General features: G+C 44.5%; 1 protein-coding gene across 1 annotated transcript; it reads right to left on the bottom strand.

Moving 5' to 3' along the window:
• Positions 1–727: 727 nt before the first annotated feature.
• Positions 728–4,851, bottom strand: LOC125556044 (putative pumilio homolog 8, chloroplastic). Its single transcript, XM_048718844.1, has 6 exons — positions 3,910–4,851; positions 3,625–3,805; positions 2,231–2,394; positions 1,424–1,682; positions 1,195–1,338; positions 728–1,123 (listed from the first exon to the last, which is right to left on the bottom strand). Exons 1-5 carry the CDS (start codon positions 4,650–4,652, stop codon positions 1,222–1,224), a joined length of 1,464 nt encoding a protein of 487 aa, XP_048574801.1. The 5' UTR covers positions 4,653–4,851; the 3' UTR covers positions 728–1,123; positions 1,195–1,221.
• Positions 4,852–23,897: the final 19,046 nt, after the last annotated feature.

Here is a 23,897-nt window from a genome sequence, read left to right as displayed (position 1 = left end):
CAATCTCAAGTTTTCCAATTAGTTCGCGCCTGAACATCCTCTCCGGCTGCGTTCCAACATTAACATGAGTTTGTAACGTTGCATGTACATGTTATCGTATTCTTTAGATCTCCACCCGACGCATGGCCTGCGTGCCTTTTGTGTAGGGCATTTGGACTATACCCCCCCTCTCAGATATGTGTTGCACACTCTGTACTAATTCAACAATCAAGGAGATCAATTGATTTTAGTTGAAACAAAGGTGGGTTGCAAGGTTGTAAGATCACAAATTTTGAATCAGATTGGAACTCCTATGTAAGATCGCAAACTGCAGGTACGTAATATTTTCCACTCACTAGAAAGCGGTCCAACCAAGCAATTGGAGCTGTGACTCAGCATCATCCCAACAAGAAGTTTGATCCAATAAGTCCGATGTTAGAAATCAATCAATGGTGTACCCAGTCACCAAAAAGAGGTGCTTAGTCAAACGACAGACTTCTCACGTAGAAAATACATAGGCGATGTAGGAATAAATACTCTTAGGTTACGAAAACAATCTAGAAAAGTTGAAATATGAACACCGTGTAAATTTAGTGAGGCGCATGGGTGGACTTCCCCGATCTTGATGCCACTGACTCCTATGTAGTCAGTGTTTAAAACATTTATATAAGTTTGCATAAAAAAAGTTAGATGTATTTGCATGTTGAGTACGAGAGATGTAAAAAAGATAAGTCTTGTTTTGGTTGAATATGCTTTGCGAAATAGAATACTGAAGTTCCACAACAGCATTGATAAAAACTAGTCGCACAACCACCTTAACATCTCACACAACCATTGTTCACTCTTTTTAACAACAGGCAGCAAACTACAGAAGTAACAACTAACAACAACGCCTGGAGACATCTCACATACAGAAATGGGCACAAGAAACCACAAGGCAAATTCAAGTTCACACAAACTAAAAGGTGTGTTTGGATGGGGGTATTTGTCTCAAGAGAGTTTTGGTACCCCTCGCCCAAACAATCCTAATCTCGAGACAAAGTGTGACCAGCACACTACAAAAGGAACGACGCCCACCAGATGAGTTGACAACATCCCCAGCCAGAACTGCTTATAATATAAAGGAACAACTTCTCCCGAAACCCTGCAAAGATGGCTGCTGAATAAGTACAGTGCCAATCAATATAGCAACATATAGAGAAAAGTGTCTGTTACCTATTAGGTCTGAAATTTATTTTCTTTTCAATATCTGTAGCCAAGCTCAGAAAGTGTGTTGAACATCTTCAGACAATGAGGGTGACGGCGATTGACATTTTGAAGGGAAAGGATAGCAGTGGCCAATCGATCCCGAAGAGGAACCTGGACACAGCAAGGAACTCTTAGCATATCTGTTTCTGAGCTAGAAAATATACTATGAAAACAAATCATGGCCGAGGCAGATTACCTTGCAGGTTGTAAGGGCTCTAGAGATGACATAATTAGCAAACTCATCTGACACTAAATCTCTGAAGGGATGATACCGAATCAATTCATGAACAATGTTAGATCGATCTCTGTCATTAAAAACTTCTAGGCACGTTTCAACCACATTGCTGCTATATCTTTGTCTTGAGAGTGTCACATAATTAGACCTGAAGCGGGATGCGATAATTGCCAAGTACGATGGGTTTCTTTGTTTCAGGACGTACTGAACAATGTAGTTTCTGGAAGAAAAAATGAAAGAGAAACGGTAAGCCTTTCAGGGCACAAAGTTGTGATTCATAGATCAACAGATCGAAAAATTACTTATGGTGGTACTTGGTAGTAGAAACAATAAATAATATTGAGACAACAAAATTTATATAATGCCCCCCCCCCCCCCCCCGCAATTTTGTGTTCATATAATGGCCATCAAAGAACAACAGTACTGCTAACTCGATCTTTTGCTTCCCAATACTTCAGGTTATATTACCAATTCTGAGATAACATTGCTAAATTGTATTATTAAAGTAAATACAGTACATGCAAAACATTTACATTCAGACATGAAAAATATAGATGGATAATGCATATGTACCAGTTATGCATACGATATAAAATGAGAACACACAAATTGAGCTAAGCTTGAATTCAATTTTTTTTGCAGGAATCTGCTTGAAAAGGCTAAATGTTTGGGATTAATTAAAGGCTGCCAGATAATTGTTTGATGTGTTTGCATCGAATAGAATGATGGTCAGTAGGATTATCATCAAAATTCATTATAGATAGTTACCCAAAACGATTTTGAGCAAGATCGGTGCTGCAACAAGAGACTTTTGATAAAACATTATCCTTTTCTGTCCATCCGACATGCTCCAGACAACTTTGCAGGAGGGACACTCCATGCGGATGAATAGCAAGTGCTAAGCAGTTCGTAGCAACAGCATCAAAAATAAACTGCCAATATAATGCAAAATGTCAACACATGGGGCATGGAAATAAGAGGAAGTAACATAAACTGAAAGTAAGCACGACAGGCAAGACAAAATTTTGATATGGCTTCATTCTCGGTTCTTGCAATAACATATGAGAGATGACTTACAGACTGTGAAAAAGATGTAGCGTCAATGAATACATTTTGAAGCAAAGATAAAATGGTAAGCAACTGTTCAGCAAAACACATCGACAATATTTATCCAAAATATTATTTAACTATAACTTCATACATCTAAATTAATGTCCAGACACCTTGCCTGGAACCACTTTATCCCTTTGAAATCAACATGGGACCTATGTACGTGAGAACAAAATACAAGGGCATGCTTGATTCCCTTGTCAGTGCAAAACGAAAATGGCCACCTAAAATTTCCTATCAAAGATATGTATTTGTATTGGTCAGAATCTTGCTGTACTAAAAGCTGCTTCTCATGGCCATGGTCAAGAGCCAAATTTGACTACCCAATGTGGGCAAGGTTTGATTTTCTGTGATGTTGTGGTCTGCCTGAATATATAGTGCTTAGTCATTGTTTTACGGTACTCAATTTAACCTTTCAAGGTAAAGAACAAAATACATTACCTTACTAATCTTATTTCCTTGAGCATTGCTCATGCGGGTTAGTTTTTCCTTGCTTAACAAAGCAATGTGATCAAGAGATCTAAACATGCCCCCACTATTACAATAGAGTTACTGGACTATGCCCATCTACATGAATCACACAAGCACTATTTGTACTAATAGGATTGCAACATTTGGGTAAAAGGGAACTGTTTATTGAAGTTGGTAGCCAGTACACAATTAATTTTCCAAATAAAAATCTACTAAATTAGCATGACTGCAAGTGTGTGTAACACTCCTGTGCTTACCTACTCTTGAAAATGGTATATACATCATCTTGGGAAATCTACAGCTGGTTAATAATGCAATGTTTCGTCATTTGTGCACAGACAAGAAAAGAAACTTCACATATTCTGGTGGATACACACATTGGTTAATTATAAACACAATGCAATGGCAAATCCATTTCTTAGTTGTATTATTGCTCTGGATTGAGTAGCTTTATAAGCAACAACGAAATCATGCAAAAATGTTACTACCACAACACAATAATCACACATTGGTATCTATTCACACATTAGTATCTATATCTGCGCCAGTTAGAATCTGGATGGGGAATAAATTCAAAGTACCTCAGCAAAGTATGGATGAGGAACACACTGCACCAAGGCATGCACCACCATGAGTCTACTCGAATCCGTTACAAGGCGAGCCATCATAAACGGAGTCACCCATGGCACGATTGCATCTCTCAGAAGCTCCAGTGATTTCTCGGATATGCAGGAATTGATCATGCTCACCACCTCACCTGACCTGAAAGATATCAAACAAACTTCATATTTAACATCCTCTGCAGCGAACCGGCAAGACCAGAAACAACAAGCCAAAGGGGAAACGCGAGTGTTATATGCACATGCCTCGCAGCACAAATCTTGAAAAACTTCTTGTGGTCTCGAGTGATTCTAGCGACGATCGCTTCCTGGAGCATATGGTTGCAGCGGCTGAGGACGACAACGAGCAGGCGGGTCCCGTGGCTGCTCTCGATGAGAGGGACGGCGTGCTGGACTATCACCGCTGCCACGGCGTCCGCGTCCTCGGGGGCTCCCCAGAACAGCATGTTGAGCACCGTTTGCTCGTTCTTGGCGAGAAACAGGACGATGTCCTCGACCAGCTGTGTGCTGGCGGCGCGCCCAGGAAACGCCCTTGCGCGGGCGTACGCGTCGCCAGACCAGGTGGCGCGCGGCGGCACGGATCCCGCGGCGCGGAAGTTCTGGTGGACAGGGGCGCGACCGCGGCCGAGATGATCGCCCGGGAAGTGCCATTCGTCGAGCACCCTACGGCCGCCGGGTACCCCCGTCGGCGGCGGCGGCGGCACCGGGCCGGCCTCCTGCACCACGAGCGACAGAACCCTCGTCACGGATAAGGGAGGCCGGTACAGGCCCCCCTGCTGCCCAGGGCGCTCAGGAACCGCCGGAAGTGGGAGGAGGCCGTCCGCCGCGGCCGCGTCCTCCTGGCGCCGCCCCTGGGCCTCAACCTCGGTCTCGCGGATGCCGAGCCGCCCCACCTCCCTCGCGATGTCCTGGAACAGTAGCTCGTCCTCCTCGGACAGGCGCCTCTCCTCCTCCTCCGCCGCCGGCGCCAGCCGCAGCTCCAAAGCCATCCGGAAACCACGCGCCCTGGAGCACGGGCGAGGGGAAAGCTCGCGGCTTTGAGGGTGGATGGAAGTGGGGATTGGAGGGATCGGACTGGGGATCGCCTTCCTTTAATTTCACAGGAATTTTTTTTATTCCCCCGGATTGTTTCCTTGGGGACGAAGATGGGAGGAAGGAGGGAGAGAAAGCCGCGGGCGGGTTTTGTACATCGGGATGCGTGGGGTTTAGTCGGTTCGTTCAGTTCGTTAATGGCGTCGCGCAAGCGCAAGCGCAAGAGCCCGGCGTGCAAGTGCGCGTGCGCGGGCTGCTTACATGTGGGGCCTCGTGGACGTGCGAGTGGGACGATGCCTGTTCTTGAGGGCGGCGGCGTGCGAGGTAAGATTTCGGGCGTGCGAGGGAGGGTGCCATGGGTTGTTTTGCTGGTATAAGATTGGTGGGATATTTTCTCTTTTCTTTTCTGTTACAATCAGGTTTAAGGTTTAGACCAGCGCTGTTTAATCTCGTCGCCATGCAGATTTTTAGGGCGTTTCTGAACCGATTACACGTGTGCTAAGTGTACTACACATATGCAATGCTAACCCCTATTTTTCCTTGAAAAATGCAAAGTACATAAATGTACTACCCTGAAGCGAAGATATGCTGATTATTTAGTCCGTGCTTGGATTTTCGGAGATTGGTATATTTCTTCACGCAAAGTTGAAAAATTTAAGATCTCGTTTGAAACATGTTGATTTGACCGTATCTCTGCGCTAAATCATTCAATTATACCTCGGATCGGAAACAGCATTTAACTACAACCATTGCCATTAAATGTGGTGATGGTGGCTCGTTCACATTTTCTAAGGGATGTGCCATGTCACGACAGACTTGGCATGACACATGTGTGGTCAATGGCACGTCAACCCTGCACATCTTTCAGGACGGTAACATGTCACAAATATTGCATATTTAGCTGTTGCTCTGACTACTAGAGAATGCATGCAAGAAAAAATGGACAAATAATTTCATTCATGTCACAAATACTTTCCCTTTGTCAAAAAATTAATTGAACGTAGAGGTGAAGAGAGATGACACCGAGGAGGGAAAATGGCGGCTGTGAAAAAGCTTCCTAAGTAGAAAAACAATGTTGCTCTTCGATGGTGTATCGTGCCTGTGGTGAGCCAACACACGCTTGAGCACGGTAGGTGGGTTATTGTGACACAATTTTCTTCGTCGCATGTCTGGGAGTGCACAGGGGCACGCAGGTGGGAGGCGTGTTGGGGCCGTGCTGTCGGGAAAGGGATGGAGCATACACACACGTGTGTGCTGCCAAAGCTCGCATTGCTAGAGCCGCGTTGTCGGGTTGGGCGTGGGGCCAACCAGTGTGTGCACGACAACAACTCGCGTGTTAAAGCTGCGTTGCCGAGTTAGGGGGTAGGGCCAAGCCGGTGTGTGCACGACAGCAATTGGCATGTTAGAGTTGTGTCGTTGGGCCAGGGAATGGAGCCCAAGCAGGCGCATGCTCTACAGCTGGCATGGTGAAGCACCATGTAGGGGACGGGCCCATGCAGGGGCATGCACTGCAACGGTTGGCGTGTTGGAGTCGCGTTGCTAGGCCACGAGTTTGGGCCCACACAGGCGCATGCGCTGCAACACTTGGCGTGCTGTCGAACCTGGGGTGGGGCCCACGCAGGCGTGTGCGCTATTCTGGAGCCATGTTGTCGAGCAAGGTTGGGCCGGACATACATGAAGGTTTTTAGTTGTTCCTGTGCAAATTTCCAAATTCCCATAATTTCACCTTTTATTGGAAAAATAATCAATTTTTCATAAGTGCACACTTAGAAAGTTGAAATTTCCAAGAGGTCCCCTTTTGAAAAAAGGTTGGCGTGAAAGTGATCATGTCGGCCAGGATGGCTACACACTAGTTAGGTTTGCCAAGCATAAACGGGTTTGAGAGAGAAACATAGACTAGAGCAAAGGTGATCAAACTTGTTACATTTTTCTAAATATCATAGGAATATGGTTCCATAGGCAACTTTTCAAAGTTTTAAATATAAAATGAGCGTTGCTTACATGCTCGTAGACCATGGGGGAGCACCTTTCAAGTCTATGAGCGCTAGAGCACCTACTTTTGTGTCCCTAGTTGGTAGGATCAAGTACTCTACCAGGTTTAGGGCGTAGGTGGTAAGGGGAGGATGGAGGGAGACGTGGCGAGGATTGGGCGCGCCGGCGGCAGGGCGCCGTCGTGGCTAGGAGAAGGGCGGCGGCTAGGGCTGTTGGCGGCTAGGGTTCCGGCTCCTCAGGGAGCCGGGCAATAAGAGATAATATTCTTCTTATTGCTTGCCTTCAAAAAGAGTCTTACAACCTATATTTATATCCTAGATAACTTGTAGAAGAATCAACCTAAGATAACTTGCCTAAGATAACTTGCCTAATCTGAAAATAAAAACTAAGATAACTTGCGGGCCTAAGCCGGCCGGCCATAACACTTCTCCCCGCCTGCACAAACAGCTCGTCCTCGAGCTGCAAGGTGGGGAAGCGCTTGCTTGAACTCTTCGAGGTAATCAACCAGCGTCAAACACCTTCTCGACATCTGGGGCGGCCAGGTCAGCGGCGACGACGTCCTCCGGAATGTAGTCTGCCACCTCCAGGTAGAAGAGTCGCGGGCAGGCGTGGCCGGGCTTGTAGGGTTCGTCGCAGTTGAAGCACAACCCTTGGCGGCGACGCTCGAGTATCTCAGCTGGGGTGAGCCGGCGGAACGGGCGCCCCGCGGTCGCGGCGAGGGGTGCCGCAGAAGCCTACACAGACCGACCCTGCGCGGAATCCGGTCCGGGTAGCGACCCAGTAGTATGGGACGGTGATTCCTGCTGGATGGCCACCGCGCGGCACTCGAACGCGCGGGCGTAATACATGGCCGACTGGAGATCCTGGGGTCCCCGAAGCTCCACGTCCATGCGGATATGGTCCGGTAGACCGCCCACAAATAACTCAGCGCGCTGAGTGGCGGAGACGCCCGGCGCGTGGCACGCCAGGGCCTGGAAGCGGTCGGCGTATTCCTGCACCGTGGATGTGAAAGGTAAGCGGCCGAGGGCCGCCAGTCGGCTCCCGCGGATAGGAGGCCCGAACCGGAGGAGACAGAGCTCCCGGAAGCGCTCCAATGGTGGCATGCCGCCCTCGTCCTGCTCGAGGGCGTAGTACCAGGTCTGCGCTGCGCCTCGAAGATGATAGGACGCGAGCCAGGTGCGATCCGAAGCGAGCGTCCGCTGCCCTCGAAAGAACTGCTCGCACTGGTTGAGCCAGTTGAGGGGGTCCTCCGTGCCCTCGTAGGTGGCGAAGTCCAGTTTGGCGAAGCGAGGGGGTGTCGGCCCGCCATGCCCGGGGGCGGCCGTAGTTGCCACCGGCGCGTATGCTGGGTCGGGAAGCGCCGGGGCGTAGTTCGCCGAGCTGGAGGGGTGATCAAACCGCAGGGAGGGCGTCGGGTGTTCCGGCGCCGTGGAGTAGACCGGCCCCGAAGATGAGCCGGTCGCCCAAGCGGGGATCGGCGATGGTGACGATGGAAACTGCACCTGGTGCAGGGGCCGCCCCGTAGCCCTAGGCGCGGGTGGTGGTACTGTCGATGGCGGCGGCGCCTGGTGGAGCTGCACCGGCGCCTGCGGCGTGGGGGGCGGCGGTGACGCCGGAAGAAGCTGCTGGGTCTGGCCCTGCTCCGAGGCGCCGATGCCCAGGTTAGGGCTGGGCGGGGCCAGTGGAGGACCCTGCTCCGAGGCCGCTGGAAGGTAGGGCGCGACGGAGGACGGCGCGGCCGGCGCGGTCCAGGTGGGCCACTGCGGCCCCGTGGTGGCGAGAAGTGGCGGGGCTGCCGGCGCGATCTGCGGCGGCCACTGCGCCTAAGGCGGCGGTGCGGCCGCTGGGGCGGGGAGCGCCGGGTAGCCTCCGGTGACGGCCCCCGGTGCCGAGTACCACGGAAGCGCCTGCTGACCCGCGGCCATGGCTGGATGGAGTCCGGTGATGGCCCCCGGTGCCGAGTACCACGGAAGCGCCTGCTGACCCGCGGCCATGGCTGGATGGAGTGGTGGGGGCGGCCCGTACGGACCTGCCAGGTAGAGGCGGATCCCTTGAACCGCGGTGACGAGGTCGTTGAGGACGCCCGCCATGGCCTCCGGCGTGAACTGTTGCGGCTGCGGGGGAGGTGATGGCGGCGGCGAGTGTTGGACGGGGGCCTGTGGCTGCCCTTGGCCCGGCGTGGTGCCGGGTGCCGTTAGGACCGACGCTGAGAGCGACGCAGTGGTGCCCGCCGAGAGCGAGGCCGTGACGCCCGGCGTAGAGGCGGCGGTGGTGGAGGAGTTGGTGGGCAGCGGTGGTGGTGGCGGTGGAATTGGCGGAGACATGGTCGAAACCCGGTTACCTGATACCAAATTGGTAGGATCAAGTACTCTACCAGGTCTAGGGCGTAGGTGGTAAGGGAAGGATGGAGGGAGACGTGGCGAGGATCGGGCGCGCCGGCGGCAGGGCGCCATCTCGGCTAGGAGAAGGGCGGCGGCTAGGGCTGTTGGCGGCTAGGGTTCCGGCTCCTCGGGGAGCCGGGCAATAGGAGATAATATTCTTCTTATTGCTTGCCTTCAAAAAGAGTCTTACAACCTATATTTATATCCTAGATAACTTGTAGAAGAATCAACCTAAGATAACTTGCTTAATCTGAAAATAAAAACTAAGATAACTTGCGGGCCTAAGCCGGCCGGCCATAACACTAGTTAAGATTGTTTTCATGTTTGAAGATGACAATATAACCTATCATATGTTTCAAATGTATCAAATCTCTTGGATCCATATGACAAACAACATGTATGTAAGAAAACGGAATTGAGTTCATATGCATTTGGTGACCATAGCAACATTTGTAGCCAAGAAAAGAGAAATATTATCCATAGGAAACTATCTCAGTTTCCCTGACTTCCTACGAAGAGACTTCAGCCCTATGTGTTCCTAGCACATTGTTGCTTTTATTTCATCCCATTGACACTTTTTCGGACTCTAACAACCCAATATACAAGCCTACAAAAGCCCTAGTCCCCAGTCTCCTTAGCAAAGTCCTTGAAAAACTCTCATTCGAGTTTGGATACGTTGTTGCAAGTACCTATTGTTCTATTGCTGGTAGAATTTGCAAGTCCTCTAAAGTGTTTTTTAGCTATGACGAAATACAATTTATGATCATGCCTGGAATGAGGGATTAAAGGATATCATATTTGTAATCTGTCGACAAAGCATACTGAGTACTGAATGATGACTTATGATATTTGATCGTCAATCGTATAGTGTTGTTCATAATGATGTGTCACTCTGCCATACTTGAAGTTCTTCATGATAATACCATGTCATGGATTTTGTTGCAGGCACAAGTGTGTCGTTCTATGAACTGGCAACATTCAACCACCACGGCCGCAACCTGGGGACTACTCCTTAAAAGAGACATCATCCCAACTTGGGGTCTTATGGTACCAGGTGACAAGATCACAAGCACATATGACCTTCTGGAGTAGATGTTGTATCTCTACTGCGTTTTGTCAAGGCTAAAGACCTTCATGAAAATGATGTGACTGGGAGTATGACCCATATATGGAGATTAAGCTTGGAAACTAAAGGTGCAACAACCATCACTTTGAGAAGAACACTAACCCTGAGTGGAACCATGTTTTTTCCTTCCTGAAGGAACGCATCTTGTCCTGCGATATCGAGGTCATTGTTAAAGGCAAGGACTTTACTAATGACAATATCATTGGGAGAGTTGTGGTTGACCTGGATGAACTTCCAAAGAGAAGAGCGACGCAAGCCCGCTACAACCTCGCCATTTATTAATTCTAGTATCCAAGCAAATTTTTTTGGGCATTTCTATAAAAACTACATATGAATGTGATTAGACATATGCAATGCTAACCTTTTTTCCTTTAGAAAATGTGAAGTACATAATTGTAAAAACATGAAAAGGTGCTAAAGATGTAGGCCACATTCGGATTTTCTTAGAGTGATATATTTCTTAACACAAACTTGAAAGTTGTAGATCTCTTTTCAAACCTTTTGATTTAATTGTGTCTCTATGGTATATCCTTCAATTATAGCCGAGATCGCAAACGACGGATTACTACAAGCACTGCAATTAAATGGGGCGAACGGTGCCTCATTCACATTTTCTAAGGGATGTGCCATGGGGTGATGGATATAGCATGCTTCCTGTGTCGTGATACGTCTCCAACGTATCTATAATTTTTGAAGTATTCATGTTACATTAACATTAATTATATTATTTTGGTGCACTTTTTTAAGGACTTTGCTAAGGAGACCGGGGACTAGGGCTTTTCTAGGCTTGTATATTGGGTTGTTAGAGTCCGAAAAAGTGTCAAAGGGATGAAATAAAAGCAACAATGTGCTAGGAACACATAGGACTAAAGTCTCTTCGTAGGAAGTCAGGGAAACTAAGATAGTTTCCTATGGATAATATTTCTCTTTTCTTGGCTACAAATGTTGCACCTTCCTGTTTTGGTGCACCTTGAAATTATAAAAGTGCACCTTCCTGTTTTGGTGCACTTTTATATTATTTTTCTAGACTAACTTACTAATTTAGTGCCCATTGAGAGTTGCTGTTTTCTGCATGTTTTTTGTAGAAAAACAATATCTAGGAAGGTCAAAATACCCCGACGATTTATTAGGATTTTTTATGGAATATTTATTATTTTGGGAGAAGGAATCAACACAGGAAGGTGCCCGAGGCCCCACACGGCCAGGGGCGTGCCATTGGCCAGGGTGGCTACTCCTTAAGTTTGTTGCAGTTGTTCTTTCGCAATAAGACATCTAGTTTATGGAATAAATCCCCTCAAAATTGCAGTCCTATTGGAGTTACAGATCTCCAGATATGTAAGAAACGGTGTTTGGCTATAAAACGGTATCGAAAAATAGAGAGACAGTGAGAAGGGATCCAATCTCGGAGGGGGTCTCACCCCTTCGAGAGCCATGGTGGACAAGGACAGAGGGGAGAAGCTCTCCCCATCTCGAGGGAGCATGGAGGAATAAGCAGGAGGGAGAGCCTCTCTCCCCTTCTCTCCTGATGGCGCCGGAGTGCCGCCAGGGAAACCATCATCGCGACGATCATCTTCATCAATGTCGTTGTATTCACCAACATATTCATCACCTTCCTCACCTCTTTTTAGCAGTCCACTCTCCCGCAACCCACTGTAATCCCCTACTTGAACATGGTGTTTTGATGCTATGAATTATTATCCAAAGATATGTGTTGTCACTATTGTGTCTAAGAAGATTACTTTCGACATATGGGTCAATTGGTGAATTCCATGATTGGTTTGAGTTGCTTGTGGTTATGTTATTGTCCTTTGCTGCCCATTATATGACCGCGCATGTGGATCGCGCCATAGGGGTTAGTTGTATGTTGACAAGACTATGAATATGGGAACATGAGTGACTGACACCTTGTCGGACCATGGAAATTGATACATACATGATTGAAGGGGGACCAATATATCTTAATGTTATTGTTGGGTTTTACTTAAATGAACTTGTTAGAAGTTGCGGATGCTTGCTAATATTTCCAATCATGAGCGCATAAAATTACATTAAGAGATATCATGCTTGCAGAGGCCTCTCCATTGCAATGATGACCGGTTTAGTAACTTAGATGACTGCTTAGGGACAATTCTGCACACCATACCACCACTATTCCACACTCGCTATTTGTATTATATTGTATCTTTACTTAGGCATCACCTATTATTTATGTTTACCTTCTTTATTGTCTTGCAAACCTATCATTTCATACCCAAAGTAGTTCTAGTTTTTTTCCTAGATAAAGCAAACACTTGATGTATGTAGGCTTGTATCAGTGGCAGATAAGACCTGAGAGAATATTGATATTACCTTTAGCTCCTTGTGGGTCTGACACTTCATACTTTCCACCTCCATTATTGGAAAGTGCTACAACAATTCCTTGCACTTTGGGATTATCATGTGGTCACTTGCATGTGAACTCTACACAACTTCAAAAATGGTAAGGTGTGATAGAATCAGTCATTCACACAACATGAAGCAGCTCACATGAGAAGACCAAGCTCCACACTTGTTTTTTTTTCATTTTTATAGTGCCCTAAAATAAAATGAAACATATAGGGGACATGTGAGTGTTACTTTCTTATTAAAAGGCCGACTATGCAACTTTGGATGGAACAATATTGCCTATTTAGTTATTGCTCGGGCTACTAGGGACTGGACACATCGGAAAAATTGGACAAAATAATTCATTCATGTCACAAATACTTTATCGTTTGTCAATATTTTAATTGGACCTAAAGGTAAAGATAGATCACTTGAGCACACGGAGGAGGGAAAATGACGGCCACAAAAACGCTTCTTGAGTATAACAAAGTTGCTCTTCCATGGTCTAACACGCATGTACTGAGGAAGCACGATTTCCCTCTTCATGTGTGCTGGAGAGCTCATCGAGGGGGGGGGGGCAGGGGGCACACATGGGAGGCCTGCCGGGGCCACTATGTCAGTGAAGGGGTGGATATCACCCATGTGCGTATGTGCTAGAGTTGACATGATGGACCCAAGTTGTTGAGTCGGGGTGGGGCCAAGTAGGTGCGTGCACTGCAACAGTTGGCATGTTGGAGCTATGCCATTGGGACAAAGAGTAGAGCCAAAGAAGGCACGTGTGTTGCAACTGGAAAGCTGGAGCCACCTTATCGGTCTAGGGAATGGGGCCGATGTAGACACATGCGACACAATAGTTGGCGTGCTGGATTCGCGCTGTCAGGCTATGCGTTCGGTCCACACAGGCACATGCTCTTGAATAGGTGGCGTGCTATCGGGCCAAGGGTGGTGCCCATGCAGGTGCGTGCACTGAAACCACTAATGTTCTGGAGGCACGTTGCCTGGATAGGGTTGAGCCCGACAGACATGGCATTTTTTCAGTTGTTGCCCCGTGCAAGTTTCCAAATTCCAATATTTTCATATCTTTTTATAGAAAATCTATATTTCATAAGTGCATATTTAGAAATTTGAAATTTTCAAGAGGTCTTATTTTTTTGAAAGTTAAAATTTCATAAGTTTCAAAATTTTAAACCTATGGTAAGATTTTCCAAATGTCAGTAATGTAATTTTAAATAGTGCCAAAAATTAGAAGTTGCTCGAAATTGTAAGTGCCTAAAACAACCTATCACAACCACCTTTTATTGTTAAAATTTTTATTAGTAGACAAGTTGTGATTACGAATTTTGTTTACTGAAAACCTAATGGGTAGATCAGGTAAGTTTATCCCTGTGCTTCATGAACTTTGAGTATGACTTGTTCCTGTTTGGAAACTTGACTTTTAGTTTGTATAGGAATTGCCTTTTGTTAGGTAGTACTTTGTGAACAATGATCTCTATTAGAGTACCCATGTCTAGTTTTTTTAAGGCGTAGACTTTTTATCTTCTCTAAAACTAGGAGTAGTCTTTGTTATGTCAGCCAAAGTTAAGTTCTTTAGTGTAACCGGGAAATCAAACAAAAAAGTATTTGTGCATGCATGTCAAACTTTTAACTATCCTTAAGAATGCATTATACATTTTATTTTGTTTACAAAAATTCTCATTTGAGTTTACATGTGTTGTTGCAAATACCTATCGTTCTATTGTTGGTAGAATTTGCAAGTTTAAGTTTTTTTAGCTATAACAAAATACAATTAGGATCGTGCCTGGAATGAGGTAGTAAAAGATATCGTGTCTGTGATGTGTTGGCAAAGCATTACTAAGTACTGACACATGGCTTGCAATATTTTATCATCAATCCTACACTGCTATTTGTAATGATGTGTCAATTCTACCATACTTGAATCTCTTCTTGGTAATACCTTCTCATGGATTTTGTTGCAGGCACAAGTAGGTCCTTCTGCGAACTAGCAAGATTTTGCCACCGTAGCTGCGACTTGGAGACTACTCCTTTAAAGAGACATCATTCCATCTTGGTTGTTTTATGGAAGCATGTTACAAGAGCACAAGCACATACGACCTTCTGGAGCAGATGACATATCTCTATGTGTGTGTTGTCAAGGCCAAAGAACTCCATGCAAAGGATGTGATTAGGATTTGTGACCCATGTGGATATTGAGCTTGGAAATTACAGGTGCACCACACGTCATTTTGAGAAGAACACTAACCCTGAGTGAAACCAGGTATTTGCCTTCTCAAATGAATGCATACAATCGTGCTATTTTGAGGTCATTGTTACAGACAAGGACTTTGTTCAGGACGATTTCGTTGGGTGAGTTGTGTTTTACCTGAATGAAGTTCCAAAGAGAGGAATATGGTAAACCCTCTACAGCCGTGCCGTTTAAATGTAGTCTTGTTAGGGTGTTTCTATTCTAACTACAAGAAAGTGTACGACACACTTGCAATGCTAACCCATTTTTTCTTTAGAAACGTGAAGTACATAAATGTACAACCCTAACATGAAAAATATGCTAAATAGTTGGTCCACACTTAGATTTTCTACTAGATCTTAACGCAAACTTGAAAGTTTTAGATCTGGTTTCGAACATTTCCAATATAACTATATCTCTACAACAAATCCTTGAATTACACCCGAGATCGGAAACTGTGGCTTACTACAAGAAATTCAATTAAATGTAGCTGATGGCGACTCATTCACATTTTTCTAAGGGATTCCATGGGGTGACAGACATAGCATACTGCATGTGGTCACTTGCATGTTACCCTACACGCCTTCAATAATGGTAACATGTAGTAGGATTAATAATTCACACAAAGAGGTGCGCCTCCCATGACAAGACCGAGCTTCACAAGTGATTATCCATATTTATAATGCCCTAAAGTAAAATAAGACATAGAGGTGATATATGAATGCTATTTTCTTACTAAAAGGCAGAGTATACAACTTTGGGATGAAAAAATATTGCCTATTTAGTTGTTGCTCGGACTAGTAGGGAATGCACATAAGGAAACATTGGACAAAATAGTTCATTCATCTCACAAACACCTTCTCCTTTGTCAAAAAATTAAACTGGACCTAAAAGTAAAGAGAGATCACTTGAGCACACTGAGGAGGGAAAAATGACGACCATGAAAAAGCTTCCAAAGTAGAAAACTAAGTTTCTCTTCCATGGTCCCACACTTGTTTTGAACCAAGACATGCTTGAGCACATTAGGTGGGGTTCTAGGGGCACGATTTTCCTTGTTGAGTATGTCGAAGAGCTCATAGGGGGCACACGTGCGAGCTATGTTGGGGCCGTGATGTTAGGGATGGGGTGGAGACCATCCACGCATGTACGCTGCCAAAGCTGGCATGATGGAGCCACATTGCCGGGTCAGGGTGGTCCAAGTAGGTGCATGCATCGCAATAGCTGGCATGCTAGAGCTACATCGTCGGCACAGGATGTGGGTCCATAGAAGGCACGTGCGTTGCAACACGCAATATGGAGCCGTGCTATATGTACCCGAGGGATGGGGCCCATGCATGTGGGGCCCCGTGGACGTGCGAGTGGGACGATGCCTGTTCTTGAGGGCGGCGGCGTGCGAGGTAAGATTTCGGGTGTGCGGGGGAGGGTGGCCATGGGTTGTTTTGCTGGTAAGATTTGTTGGATATTTTTTCTCTTTTCTTTTCTGTTACAATCAGGTTTAAGGTTTAGACCAGTGCTGTTTAATCTCGTCGCCATGCAGATTTTTAGGGCGTTTCTGAACCGATTACACGTGTGCAAGTGTACTACACATATGCAATGCTAACCCCTATTTTTCCTTGGAAAATGCAAAATACATAAATGTACTACCCTGGAGCAGAGATATGCTGATTATTTAGTCCGTGCTTGGATTTTTGGAGATTGGTATATTTCTTCACGCAAAGTTGAAAGTTTAAGATCTCGTTTGAAACATGTTGATTTGACTGTATCTCCGCGCTAAATCATTCAATTATACCTCAGATCGGAAACTACATTTAACTACAAACATTGCCATTAAATGTGGTGACAGTGGCTCGTTCACATTTTCTAAGGGATGCGCCATGGCACGACAGACTTGGCATGACACATGTGTGGTCAATTGCACGTCAACCTTGCACATCTTCCACGACGGTAACATGTCACAAATATTGCATATTTAGCTATTGCTCGAACTATTAGGGAATGCGTGCATGAAAAAAAATGGACAAATATTTTCATTCATGTCACAAATACTTTCTCCTTTGTCAAAAAAATTAATTGAACATACAGGTGAAGAGAGATGACACCAAGGAGGGAAAATGGCGGCTATGAAAAAGCTTCCTAAGTAGAAAACCATGTTGCTCTTCAACAGGGTACCGCGCCTGTGGTGAGCCAAGACACGCTTGAGCACGGTAGGTGGGGTTGTTGTGACACAATTTTCTTCGTCGCGTGTCTCGGAGTGCACGGGGGCACGCAGGTGGGAGGTGTGTTGAGGCCGTGCTGTCGGGAAAGGGATGGAGCATACACACATGTGTGCGCTGCCAAAGCTCGCATTGCTAGAGCCACGTTGTCGGGTTGGGCGTGGGACCGTGCACGACAACAACTCGCTTGTAAAAGCTGCATTGCCGAGTTAGGGGTGGGGCCAAGCCGGTGTGTGCACAGCAACAATTGGCATGTTAGAGTTGTGCCGTTGGGCCAGGGAATGGAGCCCAAGCAGGCGCATGCTCTGCAGCTGGCATGGTGAAGCAGCATGTAGGGGTCGGGGCCCTTGCAGGGGCATGCACTGCAACGGTTGGCGTGTTGGAGTCGCGTTGCTAGGCCACGAGTTCAGGCCCACACAGGCGCATGCGCTGCAACACTTGGCGTGCTGTTGAACCTGGGGTGGGGCCCACGCAGGCGTGTGCGCTGAAACAACTAGTATTCTGGAGCCATATTGTCAAGCAACGCTGGGCCGGACATACATGGCGGTTTTTTAGTTGTTCCCTGTGCAAATTTCCAAATTCCCATAATTTCACCTTTTATTGGAAAATAATCAATTTTTCATAGGTTCAAACTTAGAAAGTTGAAATTTCCAAGCGGTCCCCTTTTGAAAAAGGTTGGCGTGAAAGTGATCATGTCGACCAGGATGGCTGCACACTAGTTAGGCTGGCCAAGCATAAACGGGTTTGAGAGAGAAACATAGACTAGAGAAAAGGTGATCAAACTTGTTACATTTTTCTAAATATCATAGGAATATGGTTCCATAGGCAACTTTTCAAAGTTTTAAATATAAAATGAGCGTTGCTTACATGCTCGTAGACCATGGGGGAGCACCTTTCAAGTCTATGAGCGCTAGAGCACCCACTTTTGTGTCCCTAGTTAAGATTGTTTTCATGTTTGAAGATGACGATATAACATATCATATGTTTCAAATGTATCAAATCTCTTGGATCCTTATGACAAACAACATGTATGTAAGAAAACACAATTGACTTCATATGCATTTGGTGACCATAGCAACATTTGTAGCCAAGAAAAGAGAAATATTATCCATAGGAAACTATCTCAGTTTCCCTGACTTCCTACGAAGAGACTTCAGTCCCCTATGTGTTCCTAGCACATTGTTGCTTTTATTTCATCCCTTTGACACTTTTTCAGACTCTAACAACCCAATATACAAGCCTACACAATCCCCAGTCCCCAGTCTCCTTAGCAAAGTCCTTGAAAAACTCTCATTCGAGTTTGGATACGTTATTGCAAGTACCTATTGTTCTATTGTTGGTAGAATTTGCCAGTCCTCTTAAGTTTTTTTAGCTATGACGAAATACAATTTATGATCATGCCTGGAATGAGGGATTAAAGGATATCATGTTTGTAATCTGTCGACAAAGCATACTGAGTACTGAACGATGACTTATGATATTTGATCGTCAATCGTATAGTGTTGTTCGTAATGATGCGTCACTCTGCCATACTTGAAGTTCTTCATGATAATACCATGTCATGGATTTTGTTGCAGGCACAAGTGTGTCGTTCTATGAACTGGCAACATTCAGCCACCGCGGCCGCAACCTGGGGACTACTCCTTAAAAGAGACATCATCCCAACTTGGGGTCTTATGGTACCAGGTGACAAAATCACAAGCACATATGACCTTCTGGAGTAGATGTTGTATCTCTAGTGCGTGTTGTCAAGGCTAAAGACCTTCATGCAAATGATGTGACTGGGAGTATGACCCATATATGGAGATTAAGCATGGAAACTAAAGGTGCAACAACCATCACTTTGAGAAGAACACTAACCCTGAGTGGAACCATGTTTGTTCCTTCCTGAAGGAACGCATCTTGTCCTGCGATATCGAGGTCATTGTTAAAGACAAGGACTTTACTAATGACAATATCATTGGGAGAGTTGTGGTTGACCTGGATGAACTTCCAAAGAGAAGAGCGACGCAAGCCCGCTACAACCTCGCCATTTATTAATTCTAGTATCCAAGCAAATTTTTTTGGGCATTTCTATAAAAACTACATATGAATGTGATTAGACATATGCAATGCTAACCTTTTTTCCTTTAGAAAATGTGAAGTACATAATTGTAAAAACATGAAAAGGTGCTAAAGATGTAGGCCACATTCGGATTTTCTTAGAGTGATATATTTCTTAACACAAACTAAAAGTTGTAGATCTCTTTTCAAACCTTTTGATTTAATTGCATCTCTGTGGTACATCCTTCAATTATAGCCGAGATCGCAAACGACGGATTACTACAAGCACTGCAATTAAATGGAGCGAACGGTGGCTCATTCACATTTTCTAAGGGATGTGCCATGGGGTGATGCATATAGCATGCTTCCTGTGTGGTGATACGTCTCCAACGTATCTATAATTTTTGAAGTATTCATGTTATATTAACATCAATTATATTATTTTGGTGCACTTTTTAAAGGACTTTGCTAAGGAGACTGGGGACTGGGGCTTTTCTAGGCTTATATATTGGGTTGTTAGAGTCCGAAAAAGTGTCAAAGGGATGAAATAAAAGCAACAATGTGCTAGGAACACATAGGACTAAAGTCTCTTCGTAGGAAGTCGGGGAAACTAAGATAGTTTCCTATGGATAATATTTCTCTTTTCTTGGCTACAAATGTTGCACCTTCCTATTTTGGTGCACCTTGAAATTATAAAAGTGCACCTTCCTGTTTTGGTGCACTTTTATATTATTTTTCTAGACTAACTTACTAATTTAGTGCCCATTGAGAGTTGCTATTTTCTGCATGTTTTTTTGTAGAAAAACAATATCTAGGAAGGTCAAAATACTCCAGCGATTTATTAGGATTTTTTATGGAATATTTATTATTTTGGAAGAAGGAATCAACACAGGAAGGTGCCCGAGGCCCCACACGGCCAGGGTCGTGCCATTGGCCAGGGTGGCTACTCCTTAAGTTTGTTGCAGTTGTTCTTTCGCAACAAGACATCTATTTTATGGAATAAATCCCCTCAAAATTTCAGTCCTATCGGAGTTACGGATCTCCAGATATGTAAGAAACGGTGTTGGCTAGGAAACGGTATCAAAAAACAGAGAGACAGTGAGAAGAGATCCAATCTCGGAGGGGGTCTCACCCCTTCGAGAGCCATGGTGGACAAGGACAGAGGGGAGAAGCTCTCCCCATCTCGAGGGGGCATGGAGGAATAAGCAGGAGGGAGAGCCTCTCTCCCCTTCTCTCCCGGTGGCACCGGAGTGCCGCCAGGGAAACCATCACCGCGACGATCATCTTCATCAATGTCGTTGTATTCACCAACATATTCATCACCTTCCTCACCTCTTTTTAGCAGTCCACTCTCCCGCAACCCACTGTAATCCCCTACTTGAACATGGTGTTTTGATGCTATGAATTATTATCCAAAGATATGTGTTGTCACTATTGTGTCTAAGTAGATTACTTTCGACATATGGGTCAATTGGTGAATTCCATGATTGGTTTGAGTTGCTTGTGGTTATGTTATTGTCCTTTGCTGCCCATTATATGACCGCGCACGTGGATCGCACCATAGGGGTTAGTTGTATGTTGACAAGACTATGCATATGGGAACCTGAGTGGCTGAATCCTCGTCGGACCATGGAAATTGATACATACAGGATTGAAGGGGGACCAATATATCTTAATGTTATTGTTGGGTTTTACTTAAATGAACTTGTTAGTAGTTGCGGATGCTTACTAATAGTTCCAATCATGAGCGCATAAAATTACATGTAAGAGATATCATGCTTGCAGAGGCCTCTCCATTGCAATGATGACCGGTTTAGTAACTTAGGTGACTTCTTAGGGACAATTCTGCACACCATACCACCACTATTCCACACTCTCTATTTGTATTATATTGTATATTTACTTAGGCATCACCTATTATTTATGTTTACCTTCTTTATTGTCTTGCAAACCTATCATTTCATACCCAAAGTAGTTCTAGTTTTTTTCCTAGATAAAGCAAACGCTTGATGTATGTAGGCTTGTATCAGTGGCAGATAAGACCTGCGAGAATATTGATATTACCTTTAGCTCCTTGTGGGTTTAACACTTCATACTTTCCACCTCCATTATTGGAAAGTGCTACAACAATTCCTTGCACTTTGGGATTATCATGTGGTCACTAGCATATGAACCCTACACAACTTCAAAAATGGTAAGGTTCGATAGAATCAGTCATTCACACAACACAAAGCACCTCACTGGCAAAGACCAAGCTCCACACTTGTTCTTTTTCCATTTTTATAGTGCCCTAAAATAAAATGAAACATATAGGGGACATATGAGTGTTATTTTCTTATTAAAAGGACGACTATACAACTTTGGATGGAACAATATTGCTTATTTAGTTATTGCTCAGACTACTAGGGACTACACACAAGGGAAAAATGGACAAAATAATTCATTCACATCACAAATACTTTATTGTTTGTCAATATTTTAATTGGGCCTAAAGGTAAAGATAGATCACTTGAGCACACAGAGGAGGGAAAATGACGGCCACAAAAACGCTTCTTGATTATAAAAAAGTTGCTCTTCCATGGTCTAACACGCCTGTAGTGAGGAAGCACGATTTCCCTCTTCATGTGTGCTAGAGAGCTCATCGAGGGGGGGGGGCAGGGGGCACACATGGGAGGCCTGCCGGGGCCACTATGTTAGTGAAGGGGTGGATATCACCCATGTGCGTATGTGCTAGAGTTGACATGATGGACCCAAGTTGTTGAGTCGGGGTGGGGCCAAGTAGGTGCGTGCATTGCAACAGTTGGCATGTTGGAGCTATGCCATTGGGAGAAAGAGTAGGGCCAAATAAGGCATGTGTGTTGCAACTGGAAAGCTGGAGCCACCTTATCGGTCTAGGGGATGGGGCCGATGTAGACACATGCGATACAATAGTTGGCAGGCTGGATTCGCGCTGTCACGCTATGCGTTCGGTCCACACAGGCACATGCTCTTGAATAGGTGGCGTGCTATCGGGCCAAGGGTGGTGCCCATGTAGGCGCGTGCACTGAAACCACTAATGTTCTGGAGCCACGTTGCCTGGATAGGGTTGAGCCCGACAGACATGGCATTTTTTCAGTTGTTGCCCCGTGCAAGTTTCCAAATTCCAATATTTTCATCTCTTTTTATAGAAAATCTATATTTCATAAGTGCATATTTAGAAATTTGAAATTTTGAAGAGGTCTTATTTTTTGAAAGTTAAAATTTCATAAGTTTCAAAATTTTAAACCAATGGTAAGATTTTCCAAATTTCAGTAATGTAATTTTAAATAGTGCCAAAAATTAGAAGTTGTTCGGAATTGTAAGTGCCTAAAACAACCTATCACAACCACCTTTTATTGTTAAAAAATTTATTAGTAGACAAGTTGTGATTACAAATTTTGTTTACTGAAAAGCTAATGGGTAGATCAGGTAAGTTTATCCCTGTGCTTCATGAACTTTGAGTATGACTTGTTCCTGTTTGGAAACTTGACTTTTAGTTTGTATAGGAATTGCCTTTTGTTACGTAGTACTTTGTGAACAATGATCCCTATTAGAGTACCCATGTCTAGTTTTTTTAAGGCGTAGACTTTTTATCTTCTCTAAAACTAGGAGTAGTCTTTGTTATGTCAGCCAAAGTTAAGTTCTTTAGTGTAACCGGGAAATCAAACAAAAAAGTATTTGTGCATGCATGTCAAACTTTTAACTATCCTTAAGAATGCATTATACATTTTATTTTGTTTACAAATATTCTCATTTGAGTTTACATGTGTTGTTGCAAATACCTATTGTTCTATTGTTGGTAGAATTTGCAAGTTTATGTTTTTTTAGCTATAACAAAATACAATTTAGGATCATGCCTGGAATGAGGTAGTAAAAGATATCGTGTCTGTGATGTGTTGGTAAAGCATTACTAAGTACTAACCCATGGCTTGCAATATTTTATCATCAATCCTACACTACTATTTGTAATGATGTGTCAATTCTACCATACTTGAATCTCTTCTTGGTAATACCTTCTCATGGATTTTGTTGCAGGCACAAGTAGGTCCTTCTGCGAACTAGCAAGATTTTGCCACCGTAGCCGCGACTTGGAGACTACTCCTTTAAAGAGACATCATTCCATCTTGGTTGTTTTATGGAAGCATGTTACAAGAGCACAAGCACATATGACCTTCTGGAGCAGATGACATATCTCTATGTGTGTGTTGTCAAGGCCAAAGTAATCCATGCAAACGATGTGATTAGGATTAGTGACCCATGTGGATATTGAGCTTGGAAATTACAGGTGCACCACATGTCATTTTGAGAAGAACACTAACCCTGAGTGAAACCAGGTATTTGCCTTCTCAAATTAATGCATCCAATCGTGCTATATTGAGGTCATTGTTACAGACAAGGACTTTGTTCTGGACGATTTTGTTGGGTGAGTTGTGTTTTACCTTAATGAAGTTCCAAAGAGAGGAATATGGTAAACCCTCTACAGCCGTGCCGTTTAATTGTAGTCTCGTTAGGGTGTTTCTATTCTAACTACAAGAAAGTGTATTACACACTTGCAATGCTAACCCATTTTTTCTTTAGAAAACGTGAAGTACATAAATGTACAACCCGAACATGAAAATATGCTAAATAGTTGGTCCACACTTAGATTTTCTACTAGATCTTAACGCAAACTTGAAAGTTTTAGATCTGGTTTCGAACATTTCCAATATAACTATATCTCTACAACAAATCCTTGAATTACACCCGAGATCGGAAACTGTGGCATACTACAAGCAATTCAATTAAATGTAGCTGATGGCGACTCATTCACATTTTTCTAAGGG

Source organism: Triticum urartu, chromosome 5 (genome assembly GCF_003073215.2).
Source record: "Triticum urartu cultivar G1812 chromosome 5, Tu2.1, whole genome shotgun sequence".
Classification (NCBI taxonomy): Eukaryota; Viridiplantae; Streptophyta; class Magnoliopsida; order Poales; family Poaceae; genus Triticum; species Triticum urartu.
The sequence above is the reverse complement of the archived record's forward strand: the minus strand, read 5'-3'. Positions and strand labels throughout refer to the sequence as shown.